Source organism: Camelus dromedarius, chromosome 16 (assembly GCF_036321535.1).
Source record: "Camelus dromedarius isolate mCamDro1 chromosome 16, mCamDro1.pat, whole genome shotgun sequence".
Lineage (NCBI taxonomy): Eukaryota > Metazoa > Chordata > Mammalia > Artiodactyla > Camelidae > Camelus > Camelus dromedarius.
The window spans coordinates 24,234,842-24,259,832 of record NC_087451.1 but is presented as its reverse complement, the minus strand read 5'-3'; the positions used below and the strand labels follow the sequence as shown (position 1 = coordinate 24,259,832).

Genomic DNA, 24,991 nt, shown 5'->3' with positions numbered 1-24,991 from the left:
AGAGCGTGTGGTGGGAGTCAGGCCGCCCGTTTCCGCACGTGAACTCTAGGGATGTGGAACCAGGGGAAGAAAAATTAGCCACGGGACTCCCAATCCTCCCTGATCTAAGTTAGTTCTGGGCCGGTCTGCCTGCAGCTGAGAGGAGAGAGAAGAACACTTCTGTTTTGCTTTCGGTCTAGTTACTTAAACATAGTTGTCACCTTTCAAGAAGCCCGTGGTCATTCTCTGTAAGGATGGTGAGCTCATCCAAGGCTGCGGCTGGATTTCAGCCACGAGTGATTAAGTCCCGTCCGGCTGTGGTTCTGCAGCAAGACAATGCGATGCTTCCCTCCCACCTGGAGGAACCAGCCGCCGGGGGCTGTGCGGGCTCCCAGCACCCCCCAGGCGCCCCTCCCTGGGTCCGCAGGAGCGACGGCATGCCGAGTGGGCGGGGAGGGAGGGGTCAGCTCACCTGTGTTCGCACTGAACCTGCCTGACGAGCTGCAGAGGCGGTGTTAGTACCCCAGCACTACTGAGCAGGAAGCTGAGCCTCCGTGAGGCTTGCGTGACTTGTTCATTGTCTTGGACCAGTAGGTCCAGGTCTGTCTCATGGCTGAGCCTGTGCTCTTTTCAACACGCCATGGGCTCACTTGAGACAGAGGACAGCTCTCATCACTCTTCTCCTGGCTGGAACACGCAGCTCCAGGGCAGGGGCAGGGACCCCGATGGGGGCGCGGGACGTGGCGGCAGGAGTTGACCGTGGTCTGCAGAAGTGCCTAGTGGATGTGAGGCCAGAGCAGCGCCACTCACCCATTCCACATCGCGGCACACAGAGAAAAGGAAAGCGTGCATTCGGCAGTTTGGACTACACAAAGGGTGTTGGCTGAGGCTGGAGGCAACGGGCTCAGCCTCCACCGGCTGCTGAAGGCGGCTCGCTGGGACCCGCGCTGCCATGGATGCTGGGTGCTTGTCAAACACGGTCCTTTTTTTGGGTTCACAGCGATGACACCCTTCGTGGGCTTGGAGCCCTCGTGACTTCACATGGCGGGGTCGAAGAATGTGAACCGACCCAGGCAGTTCTGAGTGACACCTCTTGTCCCCAGGGCTGGGAGGTGGCCCGAGATGGCTCACGGATCAGAGCACTGCTCACTGGCTTCTCTCCTTTGCTTTCAGTTGGACGACAATCCAAAAGTTGTGTCGAATGAGATAAGAAGAAGTAACACAGTGCAGAGTTGGTGACTCTCACTTTGGATTAAAATAAATAATTTCCAGGGAAGCAGAGAGCATACAGATGTGTGTATGTACATGCACACACACACTTCTGTACAGATGTGTGTGCACATAGACGTGTGTGTGCGTGTATATATGTGGAGAGAGGGGGGCAGAGAGAGGATGGACAGATGTGTATATTCTCAGCAGACACGTGTTAGCAGGATCCAGGGATTTAGGTAAATGAGGAAGACGTGAAAATATCTTGAGACATGATGAAGTTTGCTTTTGTTTAAATTTAAAAAATTTAACCTTGAAGGCTCTTCTTTAGGGAAGCCTCGAGGCGGTGATGGATGGATGGATCGTTCATAGCTAGCGTCTCATCTGGCAGAGGGAACGCAGCGCTCCCTAGGCGGGCCGCGGTCCGAGACGGTAAGCCCATCCCTGCTCGGCTGGGCCAGAAGCTCTGTTTGCAGAACAGAATGAGGGGAAAAGCTCCAGTGAAACGAGAACACTCACACCAGGCCCCTGGGGTGCAGGGGGACATCAAAGGGTGTTGGAGGCGGGTCTCCCAAGCCACTTGGGGGACGTTGGGCAAGCTCATCAAACTCGTTGGCCTCAGTTTCCTCATCTGATAAAGGGGCTGAATTGGGGCGCTATTCAGACCCTTCTAGACTTCACTTTCTGTGATTCCCCTAACTTCAGTTCAGCTACCTGAAACCTCTTTCCAGACAGCGTGTGCTTCACTGGACAGGTGAGAGAGATGTGAAGATTCCTCCTGGATACTTAAACATTTTTTTAAACTTAATTTAAATGAGGAATATAAGTAACTATTTAAAAAAATCTCACTTACAAGCAAAGAATTGGCCATTCCAATGCAGATTGTGTCAGTACACAGACGTCCGTCTCAAACAGGTGTAGGTGCCTTCTTTGACTTTAAAATTCCCCAAATTTTAAAATAAAGATTAAAGTAAGGACCAGCTGAACAAAATGTAAGATCTCGTGTCTGTCATTGGTCCAATCCAAGTCAAATCCTCCTTTGTAATAAAGTTTGCCTGGATTTCCGGGCCCCACCCTAGACTTACTAAATCCAGTCCTCTTGGGGGGAGATCCTGAAATCTGCATTTTTAAAGCGCTCTGGGAAATTCTGATGTGCCCTGTTCTTCACTTGGGAGTGTTCTAGCAGAGCAACAACGTCCCTGTGTTGTGACTCTGGTGAGTTAATCATTGGCCTGAGCCGAGCCCTAAGGATTTTTACGAGCATTCCAGAGAAGCGTGGGGTGGGCGCAGAGGGGATGATGCTGATTCCAGACGAGCCCAGATTCTGTCTGTCTGCTGGAGTCTGGAAAATTCTGGGCTTCCATCTCCAGTATGGACAGTGGTGGTTTGGTTCCTCTTCTCCCCACCCTCTACCTGACCTGTGGCCCCAAGGATCACTCAACCTCCGATTCTGAACCAAGATGCCTGTCCTAAGCAACTGCCTCTTTTTGGACCCGTAGCTGGGCTGGGTCAGACCTCCCTTCTGGATCTAGTCAGCAGGCAAACCTGGGGCAAGCCTGGAGAGCGTGCCGCAGTTTTCACTGGTCACTAGCACGAACGTGCTTTCTGGAGCAAAAGGTATCCAAGGACTGAAAAGCACCTCCAAGCCGAAGCGCACAACCCCCTGGCTTACAGCCTCTCTCGCTCTTTCTGTCCACTCTCTCTCTTCCCCGAGTTTCACTTACACCCGTCTGGTAAGCTGAGTAAGGAAGATCTGAATACTAACTTGACTTCATGTTGCTTCTGCTTGAATCATTACGGCCTCCTTGATAGTTTTCCTGAAGAATTTCCTTTTTCCTGGAGAATCTGACAACAAGTGGCCGGAAAAGTGAGTCCACCGAGGAGGTGGTTTCTAGCCTGTGTTTCAGGTGCTGAGAAGCGGAGACATCTGATCACCCAGAGTAACGCGGCTTCTAGGAAGGAGATGTGTAGAAATAAGAAATCTCACGGAAATGGGAGAACGTTTGGAAACTGGACAGTCACGGAGGAGGCACGAGGGTGCCAGCGGCAGGGTGTCTGGTCGCTCCCTGCCAGGCTGAGCCTATGATTCCTGACTCAAGGCTTGCAACTGCAAATGTGATGGCTTGGCTACTCTGTGTGACTCAAGATCAAACTTCCTAAGAGAGCGAATCTGCTTAGACAGCTCTAGTCTACGGGCCAGACTAGAGTGGGGCCACCTGGGAGCCCACCTGAGGTCCAGTCAGCTGTGGCCAGGAGCACTGGAGTGGGTGGGGACCACGTGATGTGAAACACGGCCATCGTCTCACGTGGGGTTTCTCTGGGGATTAGTGTGAGAGTGACTTACCAGACAATGTCCCCTTGGGAAAGCTGGCAGAGAGATGAGGCCGTGGGATCTCGAAAAGAAGCCAGGAGAAGCAGGAGTGCGGTGCCCGCCAAGCGCCCAGGAGACGTGGTCAGTTGAAGCTGACATCAGTCACACCAAGGCCAACACCAAGCAGACGGATATTAACACTCCAGCTGTTTCCACTTTATAAACAGGAGAAAACCTATTTTCTGGATAAAGATGATGTGGTGTATGTATACAATGGAATATTACTCAGCCATAAAAATGAATGAAATAATGCTGTTTGCAGTAACATGGATGGACCTAGAGGTGATCATACTAAGTGAAGTAAGTCAGACAGAGAGAGACCATATGATGTCACTTATATGTGAAATCTACCAAAAAAATGAATTTTATTTATAAACCAGAAATAGACTCACGGACATAGAAAACAAACTGTGGTTACCAGGGGGGAATGGTAGGGAGAGGGATAGATTAGGAGTTTAGGATTAATAGATACACATTACTATATATAAAATAGGTAAACAACAAGGACCTGCTGTACAGCACAGGGAACTATATTCAATCTCTCGTAATGAGCCACAATGGAAAAGAAACTGAAAAAATATATAAGTATACATGTATATATATAACTTAATCACTTTGCTGTACACTTGAAACTAACATCATAAATCGACAACACTTCAATAAAAAATAAGAATAAAGAATAAATTAAATGACTGGTAATTAATGGCTATCACCAAAAAAAAAAAAAAAAAAAGAAAAAAGAAAAAAGAAAAAAAAAAAAACCCAAAACCAAACCACATACACACAAGACAAAAGAGAGAAACTATTTTCAACCTTATCAACAAAAATAAATTAACTTCCTTATTCAATCACTGAGAAATACCGTTTCAAATACCTCGTGTGAGTATAGCCCGTCTCTGCCCAACTCCGTGTTCATTTCCACAAGCTCTCGTCAGTCTGAAAAGCCAGGTGATTTTCCATAGAACTTGAAAACTAACCTTTCAGGAGTCCCTGGCTGAAAAAAGCCCCTGCTTTTCCCTCTTCAGGACTCCTGAGAGACTGAGTTCCTTTCTGACCATTCTCACCACCCCGGCGCCTGCACCACAGGGGTCTTGCCCAAGTCCCACCAGATGATAACCTCTTTAAGGATGAGAACAGGGGCCCAGTGCCAGGGGTGTGAACATTTAACGGCTGGATCTCTGGGGAATGTATGCATATACACATACATAAGTTTATTATACATTTTAAGGATATAAAGGATACATAGCACACAATTTATAAATGATAATAGAATGTGCAATACTCTGCCTTGTAAATTCCACACAGCCATTTGATTCTCACAGAATGCTTTGACTGATTTTTGCGACGTTCTTTTATCTCTGGCCAACCTCTCGTTGCAATGGATGCACAAGAGGAGATACAACTTGAATGCTGGTTGACGTTTTCATTTGTGTTCGTGAGTAAGACAAAGCTGAAGACATATGTTGAAACTTCCTTTAAGGACATGAGCAGCTTCTTTGCTGAATCACATATTTGTTTTCAAATACTGAAAGAACGTAGCTTCAGTATTTTTGCTTGTCGCACGTAATGGCTGTAGACCCAAGACATTTTTAAAGTTTAATCTGCTGTATAGTATTTTCTCTGACTTTCTTGAGTCTAGACAGTCAACAAAACAAAACAAAAAATCAAGCCTGATCTGGAGCTTTTGATGATTTCCATGGTTTAAATACTCCCTCATGGTCAATTTCAGGTTACTGATGGGATTCATTACACTTAAAAATGGGAAGGGGGTACTGCCATTATGTGTTTCCACCATAAAGACACAACAGATGAAAATAAACTGAAGAGGTTGAAAAAGAGTAAAACATTGTAAAAGAATGAGAAAGTGATGTTCTGAGATTTATTGCCATTGTTTCATTATAATTTATTTAATTATAGATTTATATAATTTAGTTTTTAATAATGACTTTAATAATTGGCTTGCAAAATTCCTGCACATTTAACGATGGGCTCTTCTGAGCCAGTATAAACTGGTTCTGGCAAACCACTACCAGTTACCTGTCTAATTCATTGCCTTGAATGCCAAGGGATAGAAAAATGTTCAGTGATTGTATGAGTGATTTTAGTCCAGTGAATTGGAGACATTGCCTCTCTGACTCTCTTTGATACATTCTATCTCCTAGACAAAACGTCAACCACCTCCCAGTGGTAGCTGAGTTCAGAAGCTAATTTTTCTTGACTAATAAAGGATTATCTGGATGAGATGTGGTGTATTGCTGATAAAAACCAGCTGACTCAGACCTGTTAGTCTCTCTCTCTGCTTGTAACAGACACATTTTAGAAACAGTACAATCTTTGCAGAATCATAGGGAGACGATGGCTGCAGCTCTTTTAAGTAGCTTTGATGTAGTCCCGTGTTTTCATGCAGAGCGGGAAGTATAATCTATACCAACACTTACCATTGTATGACTCTTAACTTTAAACCCCAAACTCCCCCCTCTCCTCCGCGCCCACCAAGTGTCCTGTTTGTGTCTTTGTCTCTTCGTTTAGAGGCTTTTTTTTTTAAGTTTTCATTTTATTGAGTTATAGTCAGTTTACAATGTTGTGTCAATTTCCAGCGTACAGCACAATTTTTCAGTCATACATGAACATACATATATTCATTGTCACATTTTTTTTCGCTGTGAGCTACCAGCGAAATTTTCCCTGTGCTGTATATTTCCCTGTGCTGTACCGTATAATCTTGTTTATGTATTCTGCATATGCCTGTCAGTATCTACACATTTTGAACTCCCTGTCTGTCCCTTCCCACCCCCCGCCCCACTGGCAACCACAAGTCTGTATTCTATGTCTGTGAGTCCGTTTCTGTTTTGTGTTTATGTGCATTTGTCTTTTTCTTTTCTAGAGGGTCAGTCTCTTCGCATGAGTCATCTTTACTGTTGATGATGATTACTTGATGACGCTGGACTGTCAATAAATACCAGGACCTTCCACATAGAGCTTTCAGATTAGATTTCAGAGGTGTCCCTGATCATATGAGAAAAGACTTTAGGTCACGGAGATCAATGCATCGTTTAGCCATCTTAGCTGCTGGGGCATGTGTTGATTAATACTCCCTAACACACATCACCTGGAGACTCCAACACGGATTGCTTTTCCCTTCAGTTTAATTTCTTTCAGGGAGAAGGAGAAGCCGTCCAGTTGCCCATCCCTGTAGCAGTGTCATTCCCCTTAGATGGGCTAAGTACTCTTAGCTCTTCCAGAGCAACTCACAACTGAGCATCTGGATTTCAGTCTACTTTCTAGGAAGGATTTCAATAGAGCATCTGATGGCTTCTCTTTCTTTCGGGCCAGTGAAGCATCCACGTCCCCATTCTATGGGGATTTGGGGGTTTGCGTATTATCACATGTCCAGTAAGTACCTGGGAGGGCAGCTGATCTCTCTTTCTCCAAGTGCTCTTCCATTCAGTCAACAAACATGCACTAGGCGTACACCATAGGCCAGGCTGGATGTCTGGTGCTGAGGATAAAAGGAGAAGGGACAGGAAGGAGCAGAGCCATTTGCTGTAGGGGACAGACCCTGGGCTTTGGGGCAGACAGATCTGGGTTGGATTCCAACTCTATAACGTCTTGGCTAACGTGATCTTTGTCAAGTTACTTAGCCTGTTAGTCCCTGTGAAAAGGGACTCATAATACCAGCCTTGTGGGATTGTGGTGAGGGTCATAAATGATGTGGACGAGGCTGGCACAAAGCAAGCGGTTCCTGTCACTCCCAGGGACATAATCTCATGGGGGATGCAAGATGTGAAACACATGGTAGTGAGATAACGATCCCAATGGAAACACAAAAAAAGAGAGCCCGGTGGGAGGCCATCATTTTCCGTTTGCAAACAAAAACGTGACCTTCGGCACATCATTGAGCCTCTGGACTCACAGCTCGTCACTTGCTAAACAAGGGAGCTAGAATATGATCTGTAAGCGTGACAAGGTCTGTGGACCTTGACTCTCTGGAAATACTCCCAACAAGGCGTGCCCTGCAATTTCATGCTATGAAAAAGTCATTCAAGTCAGAACGCCGATGGTGAACCCCACCCTATAAAAAACCCTAGTAACGTAAGCAAAACAGAACGGTGACAACTGATGTTACCTGACCGTTGTTGTCAATGATAAAATTCTCAATGAATGCATCACACGCTCTATTAAGTTTCCCAATAAATCCTCCACGATGCACTTTTCTGTAACCATTAGTGTTATAGTCTGTGCATTGAGTCCATTTGGGTCCCATACCCAGTGATGGATAGACGCTGTTGTTTCCAAAAGTCCTGATTCTCAGCACAACACTCAAGGGAAAGAATGTCACTGACACTTATGGTGCAAGTTGGAATAAAATGTCCCAGATCGGTTTCTGAGTAATTTCCAAGCACAATGATAAAGAATGTATTTCAAGAACTTAGGTTATTGTAAAATTTAGACTGCAAATGTTCTTTATCACCTCTCCCACCTTTGACAATGCAAGTATTTCCAATTTCCCTGTAGGACTTGCCATAACAATGGAATTATGGAATTAAAATAATTTAGAAAGAACAGGCAGATTAGACACGGTTGGCTACAGAGGCAATATTTTCTATTTCCTTTTTCTAAATGTCACAGGACAACGTTGGCAGTGCCCGGATGGCGTCTGGGAGCCTAAACTCAGCGTGTCCAGTTTCGTGACCATGCTAATGCTTAGCTTTTCGTCATTGGATGTTGGTCCGTGGATGTGCAGAGTATAAATGCAGAATATTTTACCCTGACTGGAAACTTTGGAGTTTGTTTACTTTCCTGCCGCACCGTTTCTTTTCAGTTTTTGTTGTGATCGAGTGCAACATGTAGTTTATGTTTTTAGATGTGATTTACAGAAGTCTGGTGAGTGTAGTGGTGTGGTGTGCAGTGTCTCAGAGTGTGTAAATGATTGGGGGGAAAATGTGTTTTTTTTCTTTTTGTTTTTCCCTAAGATCAGGGGGTTGCTGGGAGCAGTTGGCCAGAAATCCTTGCCAGTACTGCCAGAGCGCTGCTGTGAAACACCTTGAAATGACTGTCTGTGGTTGTTAGTGTTTTTTTTTCCTTTGTGATTACTTGTGTGGTTTGGCATCAGACGTTGTTACCTCTTTATATTGTTTGAGGACTGAAGTAAAACAGTATAGTGCCGAAAAATATCCTGCATTTGTCTCCACTGTCAGAGGTGCCACGCTGCTTCATGTAACCCTAGTGGTGGCATTGCAGCTTTTGGACTTAAGGCTCGGTCAGCCTGAGGTAGCGCCTAATAAACCCGGAAAACACTCAACCAGACTTCTGAACTGGCAAAGTGGAGGCCCCAGCCTGTAATCACTTCACTGAGGTCTGTTAGGAACTGGCCAGACCCCCTCATCCTGGCAGCAAGAGCCCCAGTGTCACCCTTCGGTGGAGTGTCACCCAGGGGTTCCCAGACACACCGAGAATGATTAACTGGGGGCTTCATTCTCTTTGGCGCTGGTCAGAGCTCCCCGAGTTCTGCTGCTCTCTACACACACAGGCTGCTGGCTCGTGGGAAGAGTGCCTTGAAGTCTGACAGATCTGACTTTCATGACTGGCTCTGCCACGTATTGTTTGGGTGACCTTGCCGAAGTCAGTGAACTTCTCCCAGCTTCAGTTTCCCATGTAAATCGTAAGCTCTCAGTGCACGGTTGTGAAGCGGCTGCTTGGAAGAACAGTGATGTGTGTGAGACACGTGGCCCGGCACCCTGTCGAAACAGTAAAGGCTACTGTTTACGGAAGCCCCGGATCATTTCCAGAGGGCGAGGAAGGGTGGGAAGATCACTAGATAATCCCAGCATGAAAGAAGCTCCGCTGGGCAGCGGACAGTGGAGATGCGGGGCTTGTCAGCATCCCGCGCCTCAGGATGGGCCACCGAGCTCTGCGCAGCTGGGAGAGCTCGGAGTCAGGCGCCGCAGGGGATCCACCACCCCTCGCCCCTCCGCCTCCGCGTCTCCCGGGAGCTGCGGTTACTAAGTGCGAGAGCGTCCATGGCAACCGCCGCCGGCCCACCCGCAGGGTCCCTCCGCTCCCGTGGCCCGCCTCCCCTCCCACCGGCCAATCGGCTGCCGGCGAGCCAGCAGGGGCGGTCGTTGAGTGGTCGGCGGGCGCTGACGTCACAGGGGCAAGGCGGGGCCGGGGCGGGGCCGGCCGGGCCGGGCCGGGCCGCAGCGGGTTGTAGGTGGTGGGGCTGCGACCCTTCCCGCCCACCGCCCCCTTCCCCGCCCCTCGCCCGGCACCGCTGACAGGTGAGTGGTCCCGTGGGCTCTGGCCGGCCGCTGGGACGACCCCTCCAACGTCTGGCCTCAGAATTTGGGGTGAGGTCGTGGAAACTCTGGAATTCCCACCCCCCTCCCCCGCCTCCGTCTCCTCTACTCCCACCCCTCCAAATAAAAACCGTACAGGCCCACGGGCACCCTTGCGCTGGCCCCCTGCCTTCCTGATGTACGCTTCTGATGCTCTTCAGGCATTGAGAAGTTGTTTCCAAGTGCGGAACCAGGAAAGGGGCGTCCGAACCCCCGACCCGCTGCTAAATCGTGTAACATCTTACACCTGTCAGCAGCGCCGCGCTTTTCAGCGTGGTGCTTGTGTGCCCCCACCCTGTTCCCTGTTCTCCCAGCTTTTTTAGCCGGGTCTTCCAAACGCAGCCACGGGGAGGGCTGTACAGCCCTGTGAAGCTCTCACTTGTATTTCGACGGTTTACACCAAGTCCCTGTGTTTTCTTCCTGGATGCTTATGGTGGTGTATGATGGTGGATGCTTATAGATAATTTAGAAACAGGTAAAATCACTTATTTGGCTATTGTGAAAAGAGCAAACAAATAGTTTGACTAATAGGCAAAGTGTTTTGAGGTATATGATAAAATATTCTACTTTTTTCTTTTTAAAAGAAAATACGTCACAAAATGAGAAAAGTGTTCAAGCAAGCATGGACCCACGCCTTGTTTTTAAAAAACAAACAACTGTTACGGACCCTAAAGAGGCCTCCTCTCAATCCCTCTGGAATCACATGCCCTTTTCTCCTTCCCCACATGCCAGAATTTAGTGTTTACTTATATTCTGCATATTTTTACAATTTTAATCTTTGGGTACTTATCCAAAACCCAATATATAGTGTCCTTTACAAAGTATATATAACGGTACCATTCTATACTCGCTCTACGTCATTTCTTTAAACTGTTGTGTGATAATTCTCACATGAATTTACCACAAATTATGCATGCATACTCCTGTCGATGGGCTTTTAAGCTTTCCCCTTTTTTAAATTTTAATTTAATTTAATTTTTTATTTATATAAACGTTTTTTATTGAGTTATAGTCATTTTACAATGTTGTGTCAAATTCCAGTGTAGAGCACAATTTTTCAGTTATACATGAACATACATATATTCATTGTCACATTTTTTTTTCCGCTGTGAGCCACCACAAGCTCCTGTATATATTTCCCAGTGCTATACAGTACAATCTTGTTTATCTATTCTACATTTTGAAATCCCAGTCCCTTCCCACCCCCGCCCCCCCCGGCAACCACAAGTTTGTATTCTATGTCTATGAGTCTGTTTCTGTTTTGTATTTTTGTTTTTTGTTTTTCTTTTTTAGATTCCGCATATGAGCGATCTCATATGGTATTTTTCTTTCTCTTTCTGGCTTTCTTCACTTAGAATGACATTCTCCAGTAACATCCATGTTGCTGCAAATGGCGTTATGTTGTCAGTTTTTATGGCTGAATAGTATTCCATTGTATAAATATACCACATCTTCTTTATCCAGTCATCTGTTGATGGACATTTAGGCTGTTTCCATGTCTTGGCTGTTGTAAATAGTGCTGCTGTGAACACTGGGCTGCAGGTGTCTTTTTGAATAGGCTTTTCCCTTTTTAAAATTATTAGAAACCCATTCTTGTACATTCTAATGTTCTCTTGCACATACTCACTTGAACTTCTCTGGGTTTATATCAGAGAGTTGAACAGTTGAGTCATAGGGAACATGCTTTTCAGCTTAACAGACGCTGCGCATAGCTCTCCAACGTGCAGTGATGTATACTTCTACCATCAATGCAGAGTTCCTTCTCAAACTATTTTTAAGAGGAAAGACATTATTCAACTTTCTCTGCATCCTTATTTAATGTATGCATCTAGAGAAATTACTGAAACGTTGAGATCTGATGTAACTCCTTCTAATTCTGGCACTTATTAATGTATTGAGGGCAGTGTTTTATTTCTGCTCCGGTTTGAATCTGTGTGGAATTAAATATATACGACCAAAGGAACGGGGTTGTATGTGATCCTTTCAAGTCTGTGCTGGCCACTGAGCCGAGGCTAGGTGCGAAACAGGTCATGGAAACTTTCTGTACTGGTCATGCCTTCTGCAGAATCTGATCTACAGGTTTTTATACCATAAAATATTTATGATGGTGAAGTCTTGCCTAAATATGCTAATAAAATATGCTTCTCCAACTTGAGGCCACCTTTTGGGTTTTAAATGGAGCTTTCCAGGACTTACAATCTCTGTGTGATTAATTATATTTTTAGCATGTTAATATTTATAGAAGACTATTATAGCATTTTTTCCAGTATGTAAATAACTATTCACTCCACATTCAGTGAATACAGTCAAATACTGTCTTTGACTTTGTAGCAGGTCTCATTTCTTAAAATGCTTTTTGGTCATGACTTAAAATATAATAAGAAACAATTGCATGACTTAGGGCATGAATTTTTCCACAGCTATTTTCAGTCATTTCCCCAAAGAATTTGTTTAGTTTACTTGCAAATTATGAGATATTTACAGCATCAGTTGATGATCTTAGTATGTGCTGCACGTGGCCTCTTAGGAAGAGACTGAGTTAGAATTTAGAGAATAATTTAAATACTGTAAAAGTCACCCCACCCAAGTAAGCAATAGGCTTTTAAAACCTGGTATTATTTCTTCCCTGAAAGTTTGGCAGGATTATCAGTGATCCCATCTGGGCCTGAAGTTTTCTTTGAAGAAAGATTTTAAACTATTGATTCCATTTCCTCAACTCCTTATATGGCTATTCAGGTTGTCTGTTTCTTCTGTGGTTAGTTTTGGTTGTTTGTGTCTTGAAAGAATTTTGTCCATTTCCTCTCTGATGTCCGAGTCCCTGTCACAGGGTGGTCAGCAGTATTGCTTTATTAAATTTCTAATGTTTGCAGGGTCTTTAATAATATACTCTTTTTGATTTCTGATAATAGTTACTTTTCTCTCTTTTTTTAAAAAAAATCCTGATCAGCCTAGCAAGATTTTTTAAAATCAATTTTATTGTTAAGATTTCATTGCTTTTTAAAAAATTTGTTCATTTTCTACTTCATTGACTTTTTTATTATTTCTTCCTTCTACTTTGGGTTTACTTTGCTTTTTTTGCTGTAGCCATTAAGTGGAAAGTGTAGAGCATTGATTTTAGCTCATTCTTATTTCCTAATATAAGCATTTAAATCTATAAACCTCACTCTAAATACCCTTAGCTGCATTTCACAGTTTTGGTATGTTGTGTATTCTCATTCAATTCAAAATATTTTCTAATTTCCTGTGTGATTTCTTCATTGACCTACAGGATACTTAAAATTGTATTGTTTAGTTTCCTTGTCTTTGAGGATTTTTCCAAATACGTTTCTATTATTGGTTCCTAACTTAATTCTGATAAGGTCAGAGAGCACACCCGGCAGAGATTTAGTTTCTGTGGATAACATCTATTGATACTTACTATATTAGAAATTAAAATTGAAACATTAAATAACCAGAGCATTTAAAAAATAACCAGAACAACCTGTTATATAGTAACATAAATAACACTTTTCATTTAAAAAAACTATGTTTTCTGAAACAAATTTAGTGAGAAGAATGGTATTGCTTTATATTCTTGGTAAAGTTTTAAAATTTCTCCTGGAGCTGGGTTCTTGTGTCTGCTTCTGCACTCAGTCTGTTGTGATATCGCGTATCATGTCACCTCTGGAAAATGCTGTTGTAAATTTGTGACAAAACAAGAGCGAAAAAGGCAGATTGCATCTGGGGATTTACTATAGAAATAATTTTGACCTTGTCACCCCCAGAGAAGGTCTGAGGCAGCCTGTGGTTTCCTGGGTTGCGTTTTGAGAACTGCTGCTCTCAGGTTTACGGTAAGCATTTTTAACTTACTGCACTGTGAGTTTACATAACATTACTCCATTGTAGTCATAAGACGTTTACAATAATACTTTTCCGTTTGTGCTCTCCCATCATTTGTGCTATTATAACCATATAATTTACTTGTATTTTTATTATAAACTCCACAATACATTTTTATTATTCTTACCTTAAGCCACCATCTTTTAAAGAAATTGAAGAGTCAGAAAAGAATTTTTTTCTATCAGCACACATCCTGACCATTTCTGACACTTCATTTCTTTGTGGAGATCCAAGTTTCCATCCAGTATAGTTTCCTTTTACCTGAAGGATTTCCTTCAACAACTCTTCTAGCTGCTGGTGAAGCAGCTTGGCTTTGGCTCTTATTAAAAAAAAAACAAAACAACTTTCATTTCACTTTTATCTTTGAAGGATATTTTCATTGGAAATAGAATTCTAGGGTTACACTTTCTCCCCAGCCCTTGAAAGAATGCTGTTTGATTGTCTTCTGGCTTGGATAGTTTCTGACAAGAACTCTTCATTAATTTTTATCTTTGTCCCTTTCTGCCTAATAAGGTTTTTTCTCTGATGTCAAGTAATCCCACAGGTTACTGAGGCTCTTTTCATTTTTTTTTTCCAGTTAATAAAAAAGTCTTTGCTTTGGTTTGGTTAGATTTGAGCTCACTAATCTTTGCTTCTCTAATGTCTAATCTGCTCTCAGTCCACTCTAGTGAAATTGCACGAGTATATATTGTATATGTATATATTGTGTGTTTTACCCCTCAGGTTCCACTTGGCTCTTTTGTAAGCCTTCCGTGTCTCTCTTCATTATGTTCTTGTTTTCCTTTAAATACTTGTGAATCACAGCTCTGCTGTGTGTATGCCTCTTGCTGTTGACTGATTTTTCTCCTAATTATGGGCCACATTTTTCCTTTTTGGCATGTCTGGGATTTTTGATTGGATGCTGGACATTGTGATGTTATATAGTTGAGTGTCTTGATGTTGTCAGGCGATTTAACTACTTGTAGATTAGTCTGAACTCTTTGAGGCCTGTATTCCAGCTTTGTTAGAGTCCTTCGTACCTTCATTCCAGAGACAGGCCAGTTTCACCCTAATGTGTGACCTCTCTGGGGTCCCCAGTGCATGCTCCAGGTGATCACTGACCACTCCCCACTCTGACTGGTCTGGGTTCAAGATGTCTCCCTGCCCTCTGTGACCTCTAGAAAGTGCCATCGTTCTTTACCAAAGTTTGTGGAATGTCCCTTGATGTCTGTGCAGCCTGTGACTCGTCGAAGACTCAAGTGGACCCCTGCGTACAGTTGTGGGGCTCTCTTTCTGCATAACTCATTTTATTCCAGAATCTGCTGCACGACGTCCAGCTGTCGCAGCCTTCCCAAGTTCTGACCTCCTCCTCAACCCACACGTGCTGCCAGGCTCTGTTTGGTTTTCTTCTGGTTTCTCTGTAGGCGAAGTTGCCTCCAGGCGCCCAGACGAACCCCCTGGGTTGTTTCTCTTCTCTTAAGGACCAGCGTCCTGTGCTGCGTGAAAACAGTCGCGTCATATGTTCCGTCTCGTTCTTTAGATGTGAGAGGCTAAGTCTAGTTCCTATTACTCTGTCCTGGTTGGAGGCAAGAAATCTGCTTTGAGTTTTTAGATATTTCTTAGGCCATGACATTCTCAATTTTCTTGACCAATAACGCCCCCTAAAACAAGACACTGCCATGCTGTTGTCTTTTATTCTGTCCTCTTGAGTGACTTATAAGCTGGCCTACTGGAGCTAGAGCTTCAGCTGTGGCTGTGAAATACTGTCTCTCACGTGAAACTTACTGCCCTCTTCCTGCTTCACATTCCACATTCTAAATTATATCCCATCCCACATTACAAACTATCACTGGATCTCTTTGTAAATTGTATTGATTTTCTCAACTCGTGCGTCTCCTCTGGCTTGGGAACCTCTGCACTTCCCACATCACCCCTTGGAGTCGATGACTCACGGTTCAATATTTGACAAACATGGGTTGCGATGCCTCAAGATTTCAACATAATAGGTGTTGAGCAAATACACGGGGAAATTCTACACCTGGAATTCCATGCTTGAAGGACCAAGTGTGGCGTTAGCTTTTGAGTCATTGTCGTCAGGAGTTAAGGCAAGCCGAACAAGGGTGGTCCGACCCCCCTTCTTGCTGAAGGAGCACTGACTGCATTATTTCTAGACGTGACTTGGGGAAGGGGTTGAAACTAAAAGCAGCCATAAGGACCCTAAGGTCTCAAGCTACTTAGCATTTCCTTTTTCAAAAAGCAGTGTTTCAGTTTCAAACTGAGGTGAGAAATGGCAGGTGGTTTGTTTTTCACCACTGTACTCTAGCTCGGCCAGGATAAGGTGTCTGGAGGCTGAGGGAGGGGAGAATTAGAGGAAAACGTCAGGGAGCTGGGGTCATGAGGGCTGCCGCCGGTGGCAGCGGGCAGCTGTTTCATGACATGTGGTCCGAGTGGGTTTTGGCCACAATTCTACAAATAAATTATTTTGTAACCTCGAGACAGCTATTTCAAGAATTATTGAATGTGTTTTTGTTTGTTTGTTTGTTTTTTCTGAGCAGCCTACAGAACTGGATTTGATACTGTTTTTCCTTTTCAGTCAATGGATCCATAGACATTAACCGCAAACAGAATGATGATGTTTAGATGCTGAAAAGTACGTCACAGTCTATGGCATCCTTGGCTTTCTGGACTAACAATGACCCAAAATTCCCAAGACTAGAATATATTTCAGCTAGTAAAAAGGACCAAGTGGTTCTACATGTTTTAACCCAGGGAGAGGTTATATATATGTGTGTATGTGTGTGTGTGTGTGTGTGTATATTTTTTTTTTCAAAAATGCATGTTCAGGTATGATACATAGAATGATTCCGATAATTCAATTTTTGTATTAAAAAGCTCTGTGCATATGTATAAATGTTCTGGAATGATACATATAATGATTAAGATAATTCAATTTCTGTATTAAAAAGCTATGTGCATATGTATAGAGGTAGATGTATATAGATTTAAAAATGATATACGTTGTTATATGAAAAGGCAAAAATGTGGAATGATACAATGATTAATGAACCAATAACACTGCCAAGTTCTGAGGCGTTTACTTGGGCGGGGGAAGAATGGCTATTTATCTTTTACTTTATATGCTCCCCCATGCTAGCAATTTTAAAAGCTAACATTTATTGAGCGGTTACTGTGGGCCCAGAACTGTGCTCAACATTCCGAATACTGAGCATCGTCTTCCTCCATCCTCGCAGCCCTGTGGCTGCCGTAACCTGCCTGTTGATATTGAAGTTGCTTAGAGGCGCCGAACTGCCAGGAAAAGGGGATCTAGGTACTTTCCAGGTACTTCCTTGAGCTGTGTATACATACCAGCCACACCAGTGTGACCGGGTTGTGGGTTTATTTAGGAAGACTTGGTGGTGGGGGGAGGTGCTACGCAGCAACCCCTTGGGGCTGATGCTGCTTATAACGATCCAAAGTAGTGCCTACTGTTGTTATTCCCAAGTTAGAGATGAGGCGCAGAGAGGTTAAGTAATTTGCACAATGCCTCCCAGCTAGGAAGTAGCAGAGCCAAGATCTGAATCCCACACTGTTAAAAAAGCAGAGTTCAGACTCTCAATGTGAATTTGTTACAAGACAGTGTTACTTCATATAATTTAAAAAATATTTCAAAAATTCAGATGGCCAAGCTAAAAAATGTGATTTTAATATAGTCTAGAGACACAGAAATAAAAAAAATTGGAAAAAATGGAAAAAAAATGTTATCACGTGTAAAGGTGGGTATCAAACTAGAACAAGTATCTACCGTGTGAGAGACCACTGCTACTAATGTTAAGTCAGGTGTGACATTTGACTTGTAAGTTTTCACCTAAAGTTAACTTCTGTGACTATTTCCCCCCACCGCCCCCACCCCTTTAAACAGGAGAGATTTACAGATAGCGTTCGAGCGTCATGGAGCCTCTAGGTTCTACTTTGACGGCGACTTATGCCCACCCCAGGCCAACACCAGCCAGCTTTCTCCCAGCCGTCAGCACCAGGGCATCGAGCTACAGGGACCGCTTCCCCCACTCCAATCTGACCCACAGCCCGAGCCTTCCTTGGAGGCCGAGCACGTACTACAGAGCAGCCGCCAACTCGCCGGCCTTGGAGCCGTACTGCGCCAGGTCCCAGAGGGCATCCCAGAGCGCCATGCTTCCGTTTGTCTCCAGCAGAACCACTCTGCTCACCAGGTACACGCCCGATGACTGGTACAGGTCCAACGTAACCAACTGCCTGGAGTCCAGCACTTCCCGCCACAATTCAGAGAGGCTGCGGGTGGACACGTCTCGCCTGATTCAAGACAAGTATCAACAGACAAGAAAGACCCAGGCTGACTCCACCCAGAATCTGGGCGAACGAGTCAACGACATAGGGTTTTGGAAATCTGAAATCACTCATGAGCTGGATGCAATGATTGGAGAGACAAATGAACTAACAGATGTTAAGAAAAAACTGGAGAGGGCTCTGATGGAGACAGAAGCCCCTCTTCAGGTAAAATATAAGACCTTACTGAAAGGACACAGCATGCTAACGATTATAGCCCAGTGGTTGAATTTCTGAGGTTACTTACCTGTTGAATTATATTTCACTTCCCCTGTGGAGACCAAGCCCTTATCAATCACTCTGTAACAGGTTTCAGGGACGATAGAAGGAATTCTGAATGCAGGGCCATGGAGGCTGATTAAAGCGACACTCTTAGGACAGGCAATGTTTCATGGTGGAAAAGCTATCTTTCCATATCTGAAATAGGCTGCTTGGTCATTGCTGTCCCTGGATTAACATAAACGTTATTTGGGAGGGAAAAAAATAACCTGTTCGTTTAGGCTACGTCATGAAATGCCTTCCGTGCATACGTTATGATTCAACTTAAGGGCACAGTGAGATGATCAACTCAACCTTCTTAGGAGATGGAGTGAGTTTGATTAAATAGAAAAATGGGACTGAGGTTAAGCCAGTTGTGGTCAGGGAGGCAGCCTTTTAGTTGGTTGCTGGCCTCTGACCTGGCTTCTTCTTTTTATTTTTTTAATTTTTATTGAAGTATATTCAGTTTACAGTTGACCCGGCTTCTGAGTGGGGTCCAATTACCTCTAACCCTCTAAGTGTGTGATGGGCCCCCAAACCCATTCTATGACTGTTGAAAGAAGACATTCTGTCCTTGAGGATGTGCAAAGGACGGACGTTATTTTAGAAGTTGTATACATGTGGCTGGGCCAAGCTGACACCGTTTTCTCCATGTGTGTGAGACTCATTTTCCAGGCGACAAGCGTTTTCAGCAGGTCTTCGCTGTGGCATCTGTAGCAGATGAGTTTAGAGAACCAAGTAGCTGGACGTCTGGTGGGCGGAGGGCTGTCAGAGACCCCTGCACACCGCTGCTTCAGAAGAGGGATTGCAGACGGTCAACCGTATATAAGAAAAAAATTAAAACTCAATAATAAAGATGCAAACTAAGTCAATGAAGTTAGCGTCTTTGGCTTATGAAATTTGCAAAAATGAAAACTGATTATGTGATGGGTTGGCCAAAGGGCAGAAGATGGATACTTCACATATTGCTAGCAGACTACAGATGAGTAGAAACTTCTGGAAAGCAATTTTGTAATACACAGGAAAAGAATCAGAGTTCCCTTCAATCCATTAATTCATCTTCTAGTAAATGTGAATTGTACTATTAAAAAAGAGTTGCACTCAAAGATTCTGTCCAGTGACATTGTATCCAGATTACGGTGTACATATGCTTGTCTTTAATGCTTTTAAAAAATTTAACATTGTACGGTCATCCCAGGTCATGAAATACTCTTTGAAAGAAGTATTTTGGCGTTTACATAATGTTCTTTCATACATAATTTAGTTGTTTGCTATCTGAGCTGCTTTCCGTTGGAGTCATTAACATGCTTTGCCTCAAAGACTCCTTCAGGCCAACTATTTAACAGCAACCCTAAAAAGCCTAACGTGAAAGTTTAAGGACATTGTAGCTTCTATTCTGTCAGAAACAAACAAATAAAACAGTGATAGGACTATGGCTAAATCATCTTCTCTCCATTTTTCCTCTTGAATGGATAAGGCGTGCCATTTATAAAATAGGAAGACAGCAAGTGGCACTTTAACAACACTCACCTGGGTTTTTGGCTACACAGGTATTTTTGGTGTCTGGAAAGATAATCATTTGTTTCTTCCTCACTCTTCTCAGTAGAACATGTTTGGAAATAATACGTTGAAGACTATGTTTTAGGTCACTGAACTATTTCTCTAGAAGGAATTCATGCCAAGTAAGTTTCTCAGGTGCTCATTTGGGGGGATCAAGGAGAGCCATGACTTCATTTTATCAGCTTTCCAAATTAGGAATTTTTTTCAAACTACTTTGAAGATCTAATTCTACTTTTTGCTAGCAGCAGGGATCTCGTTAGCTGTCAGATGATGAGTCTCTTGTTTGACGTCTGACAAAATGGCTTGAAAAGTTGGAACTGGGAGCATCTACTGACTTGGTGTAGAGACAGGTCATTAGAAGTGCCAGTCCCTGGTTCTTGTCAGTTTGTGTCAGCGTTTTCCATCCTCTGTGTGTCTGCAGGTAGCCCGGGAATGTCTGTTTCACCGAGAGAAGAGAATGGGAATCGATCTAGTGCATGATGAGGTGGAAACCGAGCTGCTGACGGTAAATGTGGGGGAAATCCTTCACTAACAAGGAACTTTAGTTGCAAACATGCGGTTAATGTTTAATGTATAGACACAAAAAATGATGTTCCATAGAGACACTTGTAAGGAAGGAGTTAGTGTCAGAAATTTATAACATTTAGAAGAGATAAATTGTTTTTGGTTATAAAAGTAATGACTATTTGAGAGAATTTGAAAATTCAGTAGAGGATAACAAAAGATAATGAAAAAGAATATGAAAAGGAATATATATATACAAATATATTTATATATATATAAACGGAATCACTGTGCTGTCCACCAGAAATTAGCACAACATTGTAAACTGACTATGCTTCAATAAAAAAAGAAAAAACAAACTCACCCAAAGTTCAATTAGACAGAAATGACTATTAATTTTTAATAATGTTTTAGTAAGAGGTCTTTTTAATAATAAGAGTATAAAGACTTTAGTAAGTCTTTTTAATAATCATACTTAGACATCACCCAACTTAAAGACACACAACGTATCTTCAAGGCTAGAATTATACTGTATGTTTAAATCTGAATGGCGCTTTTTTTGTTGTTGGCTAAATGCTCAGTGATGTTTATTCTTAAGTATAGATGCAGGAAGCCTTTTTTTTTTTTTTAAAGACTATGTTATAGAGCATTTTGAAGTTCACAGCCAAGTGGAGGGGAAGGTGCAGAGATTCCCCATGTGGTTCCTGCCCTCACACATGCATGTTACTGATGACTGTACGCATTTCTGATTGTTTACTTAGAATACATTTCAGAAATGTAATCAACGTGTCAAAGGATATATGCATTTGGCAAACGTTTGCTGTGCAGCCAGACTGCCTTGCAGAAGTTTCTAGTTCCATCTGCCCCACGTGCTGCTCCTCTGCTGGCTCTCCCTCCCCTCCACCAGTTAAACCTGGTCTCGTTCTGCATTCTCGGGGCTTTTCCCCCTAGGCTGTCTCCTGCATCTCTGCCACTCCTTCAGCTTTCAGCTTTTATGTACCTGGGCCCCTTCCCAAGCTTCATTCATTTTTTTAACCCAGAGACTCTGTTAAACGTTTGTTCTGCATCCTCAAGTGCCAAACATACTTACGCTGGGGACTCATTTTTGGGCTCACATTCCTAAAGCTTCCCTTCTGCCCTGACGCCTTCTGCTTTCCCCTTTCTGCTGAGGGCCCCGAGGGGCCCCAGTCACGGTGGCGCGGCCTGCTTGCCGGCACCTCCCCTGCCCTGTAATCACTTCCCAGCTCCTGCGGACTGTTCCTCTGATTTGCTTCTCACCCCCCACTTTCCATTTTCCCCACCTCTGTCCTAAATTGTCCCTTCCTCCTCCATAGCGGGCTCATGCCAAATCCCCAGACCCCTTCTCTTCCCCCAGTTCCACTTGGACAGGACTGCCCATGATCACCTGTATTTCCATCCGCTCAAAACCCTTCCTGGACCCTGTCATCCCACTTGTTCCTTCCACCGCGTGGCTCTCACCCCCTTCTCAGTCTCACTTCCCATCCCGACTTGCTGAGATTCTGCTGCAGCAAACGATTAGCTCACTGTCCCTGAGCCGGCTTTGCAGGGTCCCCACCTTTTGGACTCTTAATGGCCCCTGATAAGAAATGGATCCTTTAAGGAAGCACATGTCACTGGCCAGCAGCCTGGTCATCAGTAATTTTGTCCTCACAAGTCATCAAGGGTCCGTCTCCACATCGCATTAAATATTTTCAGTAACCCATTAGCTGAAGGACGATAAGCAGAAGTTTTTTCTTTGCTCTTTCCTTTCCTCTACTTCCTGATTCCCCGAAAGAAATGTGAGTTGAAGTCATAGACTCAGAAAGCTCTGGCTGCTACAGAAAGCCCATGCAATCGGCTTTGTAAAAGCCGCAGTCCCTGCCGGTGCAGATGAGTGATTAGGAACAAGACGTCCTGCGTGAAGTAGCTTTACCAGGAGGGGTTCCTGCTGGTCCTTCTTTCCTAACCTCTGATGAATCTCACAAGCCAGAACAATCTGTCGCCTACTTTGTCATCCCAGACTGGGGTGGGGGGAGGTAATAAAAATGTCCTACAGTTGTTTCTGGTGATGGTTGCACAACTTTAGAATATACTAAAAACCACTGAATTGTAGTTAAATATGTGAATTCTATTGTATGTGACTTATATCTCGATAAAGCTATTTTTTAAAACACAAGAACCACTACTTTAGAGGCGAATATTTTATAGGTCAGTAGCAGAGGCCGCTTTACTTCAAAATAAATGAATCTGCAATTAGAGTAATGATTTGTTAATTGAGGGGGGAGGGCTGGGGGGCACTGGTCATTGCCAATTAATTCAAGCAGTGAACTTGTACTGTTGACTGTGAAGCGCATTCAGCCAGTGATATTCACCAAATTCTTACCGAATGGCTTCTCTTGGGGGACCGTTGATGGGATCACCTCCTTGGTACTCCCAGACCACGCTAACTCCCTGGACTCTGAAGCCAAACGAGCCTCCAGCGCCACGTCCCCTGCAGCGGCCCTGGGCTGCTCTTCCAGGCTCAGGCTGCGGCTCTGCGGCAGCTCCCAGCAGGGTAGTTTCCTCCGTAAGTGGCTCTTCATTCCTTCTTGTTGCAGAAGCAGAAGGCAAAACGCTGCAGCCTCGGAGGCTTTTTGAGAGCGTGCAGGCAGTGAGGTCCAGAGATGCTGGCAAATAGAGCTTTCAGCATTTTAGAGCAAGGGAGGCATTTCAGCAGGGGCCACCCCAGGAGGATTCTGCTCTGAGACAGTATTGACCAGAACCCTGATACCAGCCTGGGCTGGACTCTCTCCCCCAGGAGCGAGCAAGGCCGGCCTTCCTTTTCTAGGATTTCTTTTTTGTTGTTGTTGTTTTGTTTTGGTGGGGAGAGGTAATCAAGTTTATTTATTTATTTACTCTCAGAGGAGGCGCTGGGGATTGAACCCAGGACCCCGTGCGTGCTAAGCATGCACTTTACTGCTGAGCCATACCCTCCCCGCTCATCTAGGATTCCTGCCTCTAAATCGCCTGTGGGACCGGAGCTGCCTCACAACCAGCCGAGGCAGGAGGGGCAGCTGGTGGGTCATCTCCAACTGACTCAGAGCACAGACTGAGAGTGCAGATCTCCAAGGAAACGCCCCTTCTCCCCACACTCGAAGATAAGTGCGGCATTTGAGAATACCGTCACCAGACGGCATCGTGCACAGAAACGGAGTGCCTGCTCCCGCAGGTGATGCTCTCCGCTAGCCGACTCCACCGGACTTGTAATTTGATTTTTTAATGCAGTTCTTTTTAAAAATAAAATTATTTGTGTTTAGGTTTTTTTGCGGGGGAGGTAATTAGGTTTACTTTTGACTTATTTTTCTAATGGAGGGACTGCAGATTGAACCCAGGACCTGGTGCACGCTGAGCACGTGCTCTACCACTGAGCTCTATACCCTCCCCCTGCAGTTTGATTTTAAAAGTTTGCCTTCAGTAGCCTGTTCTACCTGCTAGGAGGGTGGCAGTGTAACGTAGAAAGGCTCACTTAACACGGATGCCCAGAACCGCGTATGCAGCCTCCGTCCGCAGGAAGCAGCGTCTGGATTGAACAATGAGGTCCAAGAAACGATCGTCCAGCAATAACTTGGGACAGAGCCGAGAATCGGCATGCGGCCCCATCTGTGGTCAGAACTCAGTGTTCTCGTGACCTGGCCGGTGTTCCTCAGCTGAGAGCAGGGTGGAGCTGAGAATCAAGTGCTAAAATCATGCTGACCGGCCGCGTCACCACATCATAAGGCTTACCATTCATTGAGGTGGTAACATCCGCGAGGCACAGAGTTAAGTTATCTACCCAACAGCCCGGAAGGGTGGGTGTTATCACCCTTCGTTTATAACTTGCCTTTGCTCCTTGTGCCAGCATTCGCAAAGCCAGCATCTGAACCGGGGCTGCCGGATGCCAGGGCATGTCTTTAACCGCCACGCCACGTGAGACCCAGGAGGGTGAGGCCACAGGGGGCTTCACTTGAGGTGAAGGGAAGCCCGAGGCCGTGAAATCTCTATCCCACCTCCCCAGCCCCCCACCCCATCCCAAGATGACCGTGCCCGAGAGGAGAACCATAATGAGATGCTTTGTGAAGGCTTCAGCTGCTCCACGAATAGGATTAATTCAAGGTTCTTCAGAGCACTGGCTGGGATTCCTTGTTCACTTTCCATCTTAAGTCACCATCTCTTCATTTTGGTCACTGAGATGCTGAGAGACTCAGAGAGGTGACTGTGACCCTTTTGTTTGTTGGTTCTATTATTTCTCCCCAAGTTCAGGATCCAGAAGGGAGAGACCCACTTGACAGGCTCTTAATGTGTGGTTCTTGGATTTTCTGGCCTGACTTTCGTGTTTGTGGGTGTCAGGCAGCAGCTACAGGTCTGAACACATCCAGGCTCTTCTTACATCCTGCCTTCTCCCTGCACGCATCACCGTCCTGTAAACTGTCTTCTCACGGGCGCTGGAGGGAACAAGGCCTGTGCCCTGCATTTGCTGCCACGGAGGCACTCCCAGGCCGGCCCCAAGCATGAGCACAGACTAACAGGCAAATGAACACTG

General features: G+C 44.6%; 1 protein-coding gene across 1 annotated transcript in view; it reads left to right on the top strand.

The window, feature by feature from the left end:
* Positions 1 to 9,805: 9,805 nt before the first annotated feature.
* TEKT3 (tektin 3) overlaps positions 9,806 to 24,991 on the top strand; it is a 30,024-nt gene continuing 14,838 nt past the window's right edge. Inside the window, exons 1-3 of the mRNA XM_031467579.2 lie at positions 9,806 to 9,837; positions 17,672 to 18,279; positions 20,351 to 20,434. Of these exons, the coding sequence (XP_031323439.2) occupies positions 17,701 to 18,279; positions 20,351 to 20,434 (663 nt within the window). The 5' untranslated portion in view covers positions 9,806 to 9,837; positions 17,672 to 17,700. The remainder of the gene's footprint in view (positions 9,838 to 17,671; positions 18,280 to 20,350; positions 20,435 to 24,991) is intronic.